The 12,243-nt window shown below is 52.7% G+C and overlaps 1 protein-coding gene across 1 annotated transcript in view; it reads left to right on the forward strand.

Annotated features, from left to right (window-relative positions):
• LOC131943937 (zinc finger FYVE domain-containing protein 26) overlaps positions 1-12,243 on the forward strand; it is a gene marked incomplete at its 3' end in the record, with an annotated part of 48,199 nt that overhangs the window by 6,752 nt on the left and 29,204 nt on the right. The window contains exons 4-7 of the mRNA XM_059304323.1: positions 2,365-2,545; positions 3,202-3,440; positions 6,388-6,537; positions 8,005-8,172. Coding sequence (XP_059160306.1) covers positions 2,365-2,545; positions 3,202-3,440; positions 6,388-6,537; positions 8,005-8,172 — 738 coding nt within the window. The remainder of the gene's footprint in view (positions 1-2,364; positions 2,546-3,201; positions 3,441-6,387; positions 6,538-8,004; positions 8,173-12,243) is intronic.

A 12,243-nucleotide genomic window follows, 5' to 3' on the forward strand; every position in this document is an offset into this window, starting at 1 on the left:
TTCTAAGCCTGTAACACATTTGTCTTTATGCCAGGTAAACTAAAACATTCTAAGCCTACCACATTTGTCTTTATGCCAGGTAAACTAAAACATTCTAAGCCTAACACATCTTTATGCCAGGTAAACTAAAACATTCTAGGCCTACCACATTTGTCTTTATGCCAGGTAAACTAAAACATTCTAAGCCTGTAACACATTTGTCTTTATGCCAGGTAAACTAAAACATTCTAAGCCTACCACAGTTTCTGGTTAAGTCTTTGTCCCACTTTCTTGGCTCTGTGCTGGTCTCTAAACACAATCCTCATATCATCATAGTGTCTGTCTGCTCATGGTGTCTGTCTGCTCATGGTGTCTGTCAGCTGCTCATGGTGTCTGTCTGCTGCTCATGGTGTCTGTCCTGCTGCTCATGGTGTCTGTCTGCTCATGGTGTCTGTCAGCTCATGGTGTCTGTCAGCTGCTCATGGTGTCTGTCCTGCTGCTCATGGTGTCTGTCTGCTCATGGTGTCTGTCAGCTCATGGTGTCTGTCAGCTGCTCATGGTGTCTGTCTGCTGCTCATGGTGTCTGTCTGCTCATGGCATCTGTCTGCTCATGGTGTCTGTCCTGCTGCTCATGGTGTCTGTCCTGCTGCTCATGGTGTCTGTCCTGCTGCTCATGGTGTCTTTCCTGCTGCTCATGGCATCTGTCCTGCTGCTCATGGTGTCTGTCTGCTCATGGTGTCTGTCCTGCTGCTCATGGTGTCTGTCTGCTCATGGCATCTGTCTGCTCATGGTGTCTGTCCTGCTGCTCATGGTGTCTGTCCTGCTGCTCATGGTGTCTGTCCTGCTGCTCATGGCATCTGTCCTGCTGCTCATGGTGTCTGTCCTGCTACTCATGGTGTCTGTCTGCTCATGGTGTCTGTCTGCTCATGTCATCTGTCTGCTCATGGTGTCTGTCTGCTCATGGTGTCTGTCAGCTCATGGTGTCTGTCAGCTGCTCATGGTGTCTGTCCTGCTGCTCATGGTGTCTGTCTGCTCATGGTGTCTGTCAGCTCATGGTGTCTGTCAGCTGCTCATGGTGTCTGTCTGCTGCTCATGGTGTCTGTCTGCTCATGGCATCTGTCTGCTCATGGTGTCTGTCCTGCTGCTCATGGTGTCTGTCCTGCTGCTCATGGTGTCTGTCCTGCTGCTCATGGTGTCTGTCCTGCTGCTCATGGCATCTGTCCTGCTGCTCATGGTGTCTGTCTGCTCATGGTGTCTGTCCTGCTGCTCATGGTGTCTGTCTGCTCATGGCATCTGTCTGCTCATGGTGTCTGTCCTGCTGCTCATGGTGTCTGTCCTGCTGCTCATGGTGTCTGTCCTGCTGCTCATGGCATCTGTCCTGCTGCTCATGGTGTCTGTCCTGCTACTCATGGTGTCTGTCTGCTCATGGTGTCTGTCTGCTCATGTCATCTGTCTGCTCATGGTGTCTGTCTGCTCATGGTGTCTGTCTGCTCATGTTGTCTGTCCTGCTGCTCATGGTGTCTGTCCTTCTGCTCATGGCATCTGTCCTGCTGCTCATGGTGTCTGTCTGCTCATGGTGTCTGTCCTGCTGCTCATGGTGTCTGTCTGCTCATGGTGTCTGTCTGCTGCTCATGGTGTCTTTCCTGCTGCTCATGGTGTCTGTCTGCTCATGGTGTCTGTCCTGCTGCTCATGGCATCTGTCCTGCTGCTCATGGTGTCTGTCTGCTCATGGTGTCTGTCTGCTGCTCATGGTGTCTTTCCTGCTGCTCATGGTGTCTGTCTGCTCATGGTGTCTGTCTTCTCATGGTGTATGTCTGCTCATGGTGTATGTCTGCTCATGGTGTCTGTCCTGCTGCTCATGGCATCTGTCTGCTCATGGTGTCTGTCTGCTGCTCATGGTGTCTTTCCTGCTGCTCATGGCATCTGTCTGCTCATTGTGTCTGTCCTGCTGCTCATTGTGTCTGTCTGCTCATGGCATCTGTCCTGCTGCTCATGGTGTCTGTCTGCTCATGGCATCTGTCTGCTCATGGTGTCTGTCCTGCTGCTCATTGTGTCTGTCCTGCTGCTCATGGTGTCTGTCCTGCTGCTCATGGTGTCTGTCCTGCTGCTCATGGTGTCTGTCCTGCTGCTCATTGTGTCTGTCCTGCTGCTCATGGTGTCTGTCTGCTCATGGTGTCTGTCCTGCTGCTCATGGTGTCTGTCCTGCTGCTCATTGTGTCTGTCCTGCTGCTCATTGTGTCTGTCCTGCTGCTCTTGGTGTCTGTCCTGCTGCTCATGGTCTGTCCTGCTGCTCATTGTGTCTGTCCTGCTGCTCATGGTGTCTGTCTGCTCATGGTGTATGTCTCTCTTCTCTTGTTCAAAGTCGAAGAAATGTCTATTTTGCAGGAGTTGTACACCTGTTTTAAGACAAGTTTGCAGCAAGCTGCAAGTTATGGGTTGAATGCTGAATGCTCAGAAGTTTTAAAAAAAACACTGCAGCAGTCCCCAGCATTAGGTGATAGTCTCATCAGATCATTGATAGGCACTTCACACTCAGGCCCTAACTCATCTAATCCAAGTTTACAAGGTAATCCATCTAATCTAATCCATGTATCAGCTCCCACCCTCCAGATGTTCCTCATGTATCTGCCCCCCCCCCCCAAGAGCCAGATATTGTCCATGTATCTGCCCATGTATCTCCATGCCCTCCTGTATTCCCCCATGTATCACCTCCTGTATCACCCCTGTATCACTCCCTGTATCACACCATATATTACCTCCTGTATCACCCCCTGTATCACCTACTGTATCACCCCTTGTATCACCCCCTGTATCACCCCCTGTATCACCTCCTTTATCACCCCCTGTATCACCTCCTCTATCATTCCTTGTATTACTCCATGTATCACCCCTTGTATCACCCCCTGTATCACCCCCTGTATCACCTCCATGTATCACCCCTTGTATCACCCCCTGTATCACCCCCTGTATCACCTCCATGTATCACCCCTTGTGTCACCCAATGTATCACCTCCTGTATCACCCAATGTATCACCTCCTGTATCACCCCTTGTATCACCCCCTGTATCACCCCTTGTATCACCCCCTGTATCACCCCCTGTGTCACCCAATGTATCACCCCTTGTATCACCCCTTGTATCACCCCTGTAACACCCCTTGTATCGCCCCTTGTATCACCTCCTGTATCAGCCCATGTATCACCTGTGCCCTGTCTCCCCCCAGCCCTGTATTTGGAAAGTGTGTCAAGTTTGCAGGATGGTGAGAAGGTTTTGGAGATCTTGTCCTACTACAGCCCCGAGCCCTATCTCAACTACCTGCAGCTGCGGCAGCTGTTGACATGTCTTGTGACAGCGACCTTGAACCACGCTCTCCCAGGTGTCACTGTGGAAACATTGATGTCGGCCATGACAGGTCGCTCAACTTTCTACCTGCTAGAGGAGTTTAGCCAAATCTTTCAAGAGGTGGCCGCAGGCTGTAAAACTTGTTTGTTGGTCTGTCTATTGTTTGTGACATGTTATGACATGTTGGTGTATTCTGGGTGAGTGTTGTGACATGTTGTGACATGTTGGTGTATTCTAGGTGAGTGTTGTGACATGTTGTGACATGTTGGTGTATTCTAGGTGAGTGTTGTGACATGTTGGTGTATTCTAGGTGAGTGTTGTGACATGTTGTGACATGTTGGTGTATTCTGGGTGAGTGTTGTGACATGTTGTGACATGTTGGTGTATTCTAGGTGAGTGTTGTGACATGTTGGTGTATTCTAGGTGAGTGTTGTGACATGTTGTGACATGTTGGTGTATTCTAGGTGAGTCTTGTGACATGTTGTGACATGTTGGTGTATTCTAGGTGAGTGTTGTGACATGTTGGTGTATTCTAGGTGAGTGTTGTGACATGTTGTGACATGTTGGTGTATTCTAGGTGAGTGTTGTGACATGTTGGTGTATTCTAGGTGAGTGTTGTGACATGTTGGTGTATTCTAGGTGAGTGTTGTGACATGTTGTGACATGTTGGTGTATTCTAGGTGAGTGTTGTGACATGTTGTGACATGTTGGTGTATTCTGGGTGAGTGTTGTGACATGTTGGTGTATTCTAGGTAAGTGTTGTGACATGTTGTGACATGTTGGTGTATTCTAGGTGAGTGTTGTGACATGTTGTGACATGTTGGTGTATTCTAGGTGAGTGTTGTGACATGTTGGTGTATTCTAGGTGAGTGTTGTGACATGTTGGTGTATTCTAGGTGAGTGTTGTGACATGTTGGTGTATTCTAGGTGAGTGTTGTGACATGTTGTGACATGTTGGTGTATTCTAGGTGAGTGTTGTGACATGTTGTGACATGTTGGTGTATTCTAGGTGAGTGTTGTGACATGTTGGTGTATTCTAGGTGAGTGTTGTGACATGTTGGTGTATTCTAGGTGAGTGTTGTGACATGTTGGTGTATTCTAGGTGAGTGTTGTGACATGTTGGTGTATTCTAGGTGAGTGTTGTGACATGTTGTGACATGTTGGTGTATTCTAGGTGAGTGTTGTGACATGTTGTGACATGTTGGTGTATTCTAGGTGAGTGTTGTGACATGTTGGTGTATTCTAGGTGAGTGTTGTGACATGTTGTGACATGTTGGTGTATTCTAGGTGAGTGTTGTGACATGTTGGTGTATTCTAGGTGAGTGTTGTGACATGTTGTGACATGTTGGTGTATTCTAGGTGAGTGTTGTGACATGTTGTGACATGTTGGTGTATTCTAGGTGAGTGTTGTGACATGTTGGTGTATTCTAGGTGAGTGTTGTGACATGTTGTGACATGTTGGTGTATTCTAGGTGAGTGTTGTGACATGTTGTGACATGTTGGTGTATTCTAGGTGAGTGTTGTGACATGTTGGTGTATTCTAGGTGAGTGTTGTGACATGTTGGTGTATTCTAGGTGAGTGTTGTGACATGTTGGTGTATTCTAGGTGAGTGTTGTGACATGTTGGTGTATTCTAGGTGAGTGTTGTGACATGTTGGTGTATTCTAGGTGAGTGTTGTGACATGTTGGTGTATTCTAGGTGAGTGTTGTGACATGTTGTGACATGTTGGTGTATTCTAGGTGAGTCTTGTGACATGTTGTGACATGTTGGTGTATTCTAGGTGAGTGTTGTGACATGTTGTGACATGTTGGTGTATTCTAGGTGAGTCTTGTGACATGTTGTGACATGTTGGTGTATTCTAGGTGAGTGTTGTGACATGTTGGTGTATTCTAGGTGAGTGTTGTGACATGTTGGTGTATTCTAGGTGAGTGTTGTGACATGTTGGTGTATTCTAGGTGAGTGTTGTGACATGTTGTGACATGTTGGTGTATTCTAGGTGAGTCTTGTGACATGTTGGTGTATTCTGGGTGAGTGTTGTGACATGTTGTGACATGTTGGTGTATTCTAGGTGAGTGTTGTGACATGTTGGTGTATTCTAGGTGAGTGTTGTGACATGTTGTGACATGTTGGTGTATTCTAGGTGAGTCTTGTGACATGTTGGTGTATTCTGGGTGAGTGTTGTGACATGTTGTGACATGTTGGTGTATTCTAGGTGAGTGTTGTGACATGTTGGTGTATTCTAGGTGAGTGTTGTGACATGTTGTGACATGTTGGTGTATTCTAGGTGAGTGTTGTGACATGTTGGTGTATTCTGGGTGAGTGTTGTGACATGTTGTGACATGTTGGTGTATTCTAGGTGAGTCTTGTGACATGTTGGTGTATTCTGGGTGAGTGTTGTGACATGTTGTGACATGTTGGTGTATTCTAGGTGAGTGTTGTGACATGTTGTGACATGTTGGTGTATTCTAGGTGAGTGTTGTGACATGTTGTGACATGTTGGTGTATTCTGGGTGAGTGTTGTGACATGTTGTGACATGTTGGTGTATTCTAGGTGAGTGTTGTGACATGTTGGTGTATTCTAGGTGAGTGTTGTGACATGTTGTGACATGTTGGTGTATTCTAGGTGAGTCTTGTGACATGTTGGTGTATTCTGGGTGAGTGTTGTGACATGTTGTGACATGTTGGTGTATTCTAGGTGAGTGTTGTGACATGTTGGTGTATTCTGGGTGAGTGTTGTGACATGTTGTGACATGTTGGTGTATTCTAGGTGAGTGTTGTGACATGTTGGTGTATTCTTGGTGAGTTTTGTGACATGTTGGTGTATTCTAGGTGAGTGTTGTGACATGTTGTGACATGTTGGTGTATTCTAGGTGAGTGTTGTGACATGTTGGTGTATTCTTGGTGAGTGTTGTGACATGTTGTGACATGTTGGTGTATTCTAGGTGAGTCTTGTGACATGTTGGTGTATTCTAGGTGAGTGTTGTGACATGTTGGTGTATTCTTGGTGAGTTTTGTGACATGTTGGTGTATTCTAGGTGAGTGTTGTGACATGTTGGTGTATTCTAGGTGAGTGTTGTGAACCAGGGGAAAGATGATCTGAAGACCGAGGAAAGTTTTACTTTGCTGAGCATGACTGGTGTGGACAGGGACAAAGCTTGGAGAGATCACTTGACTTTCTGCTCCAGGAAGAGGCTTCACTTCATCACTGATCTTCTGGTAACATGATCTTGTGCTCATTTGATCTGCTGGTAACATGATCTTGTGCTCATTTGATCTGCTGGTAACATGATCTTGTGCTCATTTGATCTGCTGGTAACATGATCTTGTGCTCATTTGATCTGCTGGTAACATGATCTTGTGCTCATTTGATCTGCTGGTAACATGATCTTGTGCATATTTGATCTTCTGGTAACATGATCTTGTGCTCACTTGATCTTCTGGTAACATGATCTTGTGCTAATTTGATCTGCGGGTAACATGATCTTGTGCTCATTTGATCTGCTGGTAACATGATCTTGTGCTCATTTGATCTGCTGGTAACATGATCTTGTGCTCACTTGATCTTCTGGTAACATGATCTTGTGCTCATTTGATCTTCTGGTAACATGATCTTGTGCTCATTTGATCTGCTGGTAACATGATCTTGTGCTCATTTGATCTTCTGGTAACATGATCTTGTGCTCATTTGATCTGCTGGTAACATGATCTTGTGCTCATTTGATCTGCTGGTAACATGATCTTGTGCTCATTTGATCTTCTGGTAACATGATCTTGTGCTCATTTGATCTTCTGGTAACATGATCTTGTGCTCACTTGATCTTCTGGTAACATGATCTTGTGCTCATTTGATCTGCTGGTAACATGATCTTGTGCTCATTTGATCTGCTGGTAACATGATCTTGTGCTCATTTGATCTTCTGGTAACATGATCTTGTGCTCACTTGATCTTCTGGTAACATGATCTTGTGCTCACTTGATCTTCTGGTAACATGATCTTGTGCTCATTTGATCTTCTGGTAACATGATCTTGTGCTCATTTGATCTTCTGGTAACATGATCTTGTGCTCATTTGATCTTCTGGTAACATGATCTTGTGCTCATTTGATCTTCTGGTAACATGATCTTGTGCTCACTTGATCTGCTGGTAACATGATCTTGTGCTCATTTGATCTTCTGGTAACATGATCTTGTGCTCACTTGATCTTCTGGTAACATGATCTTGTGCTCATTTGATCTTCTGGTAACATGATCTTGTGCTCACTTGATCTTCTGGTAACATGATCTTGTGCTCACTTGATCTTCTGGTAACATGATCTTGTGCTCACTTGATCTTCTGGTAACATGATCTTGTGCTCAATTGATCTTCTGGTAACATGATCTTGTGCTCAATTGATCTTCTGGAAACATGATCTTGTGCTCATTTGATCTGCTGGTAACATGATCTTGTGCTCACTTGATCTTCTGGTAACATGATCTTGTGCTCAATTGATCTTCTGGTAACATGATCTTGTGCTCACTTGATCTTCTGGTAACATGATCTTGTGCTCACTTGATCTTCTGGAAACATGACATAAAAGCATGATGTACTTTGAAGATTTTCTTTGCTCTGTTGTTCATTAGGTACATGTAGCCAATGTTGATATTTGTGATGAGTTGATGTGACATTTGTCGTCTTTACCTCAGGATCTAAGCCTTGCCCTCGTCAAGGGAGGTAAGTTGCCAGAACTCCAGGAGCTGCTGAGTTATCCCGAGCTCCAGCCCCTCAAGAGTCTGGTGTTGCTGATGGGCTGGTCCCACTGTCTGACAACAGCTCAGGCCCAGATGTTAGTGGACACACTGTGGGATGACCAGGTACAGCAGCACCAACTGCTCCACTACTCCACCACAGCCCACCACTCCACCACAGGCCACCACTCCACCACAGCCCACCACTCCACCACAGCCCACCACTCCACCACAGCCCACCACTCCACCACAGCCCACCACTCCACCACAGCCCACCACTCCACCACAGCTCACCACTCCACCACAGCCCACCACTCTGCCACAGCCCACCACTCCGCCACAGCCCACCACTCCACCACAGCCCACCACTCCACCACAGCCCACCACTCCACCACAGCCCACCACTCCACCACAGCCCACCACTCCACCACAGCCCACCACTCCACCACAGCCCACCACTCCACCACAGCCCACCACTCCACCACAGCCCACCACTCCACCCACTCCACCACAGCCCACCACTCCGCCACAGCCCACCACTCCACCACAGCCCACCACTCCACCACAGCCCACCACTCCACCACAGCCCACCACTCCACCCACTCCACCACAGCCCACCACTCCACCACAGCCCACCACTCCACCCACTCCACCACAGCCCACCACTCCACCACAGCCCACCACTCCACCACAGCCCACCACTCCACCACAGCCCACCACTCCACCACAGCTCACCACTCCACCCACTCCACCACAGCCCACCACTCCACCCACTCCACCACAGCCCACCACTCCACCACAGCCCACCACTCCACCACAGCCCACCACTCCACCCACTCCACCACAGCCCACCACTCCGCCACAGCCCACCACTCCGCCACAGCCCACCACTCCGCCACAGCCCACCGCTCCACCACAGCCCACTACTCCACCCACTCCACCACAGCCCACCACTCCACCACAGCCCACCACTCCACCACAGCCCACCACTCCACCCACTCCACCACAGCCCACCACTCCGCCACAGCCCACCACTCCACCACAGCCCACCACTCCACCACAGCCCACCACTCCACCACAGCCCACCACTCCACCACAGCCCACCACTCCACCACAGCCCACCACTCCACCAAAGGCCACCACTCCACCACAGCCCACCACTCCACCACAGCCCACCACTCCACCACAGCTCACCACTCCACCCACTCCACCACAGCCCACCACTCTGCCACAGCCCACCACTCCGCCACAGCCCACCACTCCGCCACAGCCCACCACTCCACCACAGCCCACCACTCCACCACAGCCCTCCACAGCCCACCACTCCGCCACAACCCACCACTCCACCACAGCTCACCACTCCACCACAGCCCACCACTCCACCACAGCCCACCACTCCACCACAGCCCACCACTCCACCCACTCCACCACAGCCCACCACTCCACCACAGCCCACCACTCCGCCACAGCCCACCACTCCGCCACAGCCCACCGCTCCGCCACAGCCCACTACTCCACCCACTCCACCACAGCCCACCACTCCACCACAGCCCACCACTCCACCACAGCCCACCACTCCACCCACTCCACCACAGCCCACCACTCCACCACAGCCCACCACTCCACCACAGCCCACCACTCCACCACAGCCCACCACTCCACCACAGCCCACCACTCCACCACAGCCCACCACTCCACCACAGCCCACCACTCCACCAAAGGCCACCACTCCACCACAGCCCACCACTCCACCACAGCCCACCACTCCACCACAGCTCACCACTCCACCCACTCCACCACAGCCCACCACTCTGCCACAGCCCACCACTCCGCCACAGCCCACCACTCCGCCACAGCCCACCACTCCACCACAGCCCACCACTCCACCACAGCCCTCCACAGCCCACCACTCCGCCACAACCCACCACTCCACCACAGCCCACCACTCCACCACAGCCCACCACTCCACCACAGCCCACCACTCCACCAAAGGCCACCACTCCACCACAGCCCACCACTCCACCACAGCCCACCACTCCACCACAGCCCACCACTCCACCACAGCCCACCACGCCACCCACTCTCCGCCACAGCCCACCACAGCCCACCACTCCACCACAGCCCACCACTCCACCACAGCCCACCACTCCACCACAGCCCTCCACAGCCCACCACTCCGCCACAACCCACCACTCCACCACAGCTCACCACTCCACCACAGACCACCACAGCCGACCACTCCACCACAGCCCACCACTCCACCACAGCCCACCACTCCACCACATTCCACCATGCCACCCACTCTGCCACAGACCACCACAGCCCACCACTCCACCACAGCCCACCACTCCACCACATTCCACCACTCCACCCACTCCACCACAGCCCACCACTCCACCACAGCCCACCACTCCACCACAGCCCACCACTCCACCCACTCCGCCACAGACCACCACAGCCCACCACGCCACCCACTCCGCCACAGCCCACCACAGCCCACCACTCCACCACAGCCCACCACTCCACCACAGCCCACCACTCCACCACAGCCCACCACGCCACCCACTCCGCCACAGACCACCACTCCACTACAGCCCACCACTCCACCCACTCCACCACAGGCCACCACTCCACCCACTCCGCCACAGCCCACCACTCCGCCACAGCCCACCGCTCCACCACAGCCCACTACTCCACCCACTCCACCACAGCCCACCACTCCACCACAGCCCACCACTCCACCACAGCCCACCACTCCACCCACTCCACCACAGCCCACCACTCCGCCACAGCCCACCACTCCACCACAGCCCACCACTCCACCACAGCCCACCACTCCACCACAGCCCACCACTCCACCACAGCCCACCACTCCACCACAGCCCACCACTCCACCACAGCCCACCACTCCACCACAGCCCACCACTCCACCACAGCTCACCACTCCACCCACTCCACCACAGCCCACCACTCTGCCACAGCCCACCACTCCGCCACAGCCCACCACTCCGCCACAGCCCACCACTCCACCACAGCCCACCACTCCACCACAGCCCTCCACAGCCCACCACTCCGCCACAACCCACCACTCCACCACAGCTCACCACTCCACCACAGCCCACCACTCCACCACAGCCCACCACTCCACCACAGCCCACCACTCCACCCACTCCACCACAGCCCACCACTCCACCACAGCCCACCACTCCGCCACAGCCCACCACGCCGCCACAGCCCACCACTCCGCCACAGCCCACCGCTCCACCACAGCCCACTACTCCACCCACTCCACCACAGCCCACCACTCCACCACAGCCCACCACTCCACCACAGCCCACCACTCCACCCACTCCACCACAGCCCACCACTCCGCCACAGCCCACCACTCCACCACTCCACCACAGCCCACCACTCCACCACAGCCCACCACTCCACCACAGCCCACCACTCCACCACAGCCCACCACTCCACCACAGCCCACCACTCCACCAAAGGCCACCACTCCACCACAGCCCACCACTCCACCACAGCCCACCACTCCACCACAGCTCACCACTCCACCCACTCCACCACAGCCCACCACTCTGCCACAGCCCACCACTCCGCCACAGCCCACCACTCCGCCACAGCCCACCACTCCACCACAGCCCACCACTCCACCACAGCCCTCCACAGCCCACCACTCCGCCACAACCCACCACTCCACCACAGCCCACCACTCCACCACAGCCCACCACTCCACCACAGCCCACTACTCCACCCACTCCACCACAGCCCACCACTCCACCACAGCCCACCACTCCACCACAGCCCACCACTCCACCCACTCCACCACAGCCCACCACTCCGCCACAGCCCACCACTCCACCACTCCACCACAGCCCACCACTCCACCACAGCCCACCACTCCACCACAGCCCACCACTCCACCACAGCCCACCACTCCACCACAGCCCACCACTCCACCAAAGGCCACCACTCCACCACAGCCCACCACTCCACCACAGCCCACCACTCCACCACAGCTCACCACTCCACCCACTCCACCACAGCCCACCACTCTGCCACAGCCCACCACTCCGCCACAGCCCACCACTCCGCCACAGCCCACCACTCCACCACAGCCCACCACTCCACCACAGCCCTCCACAGCCCACCACTCCGCCACAACCCACCACTCCACCACAGCCCACCACT

The sequence above is a fragment of the Physella acuta genome, unplaced genomic scaffold (genome assembly GCF_028476545.2).
Source record: "Physella acuta isolate Inbredline_101_S28 unplaced genomic scaffold, ASM2847654v3 ptg000473l, whole genome shotgun sequence".
NCBI classification, from domain to species: Eukaryota; Metazoa; Mollusca; class Gastropoda; family Physidae; genus Physella; species Physella acuta.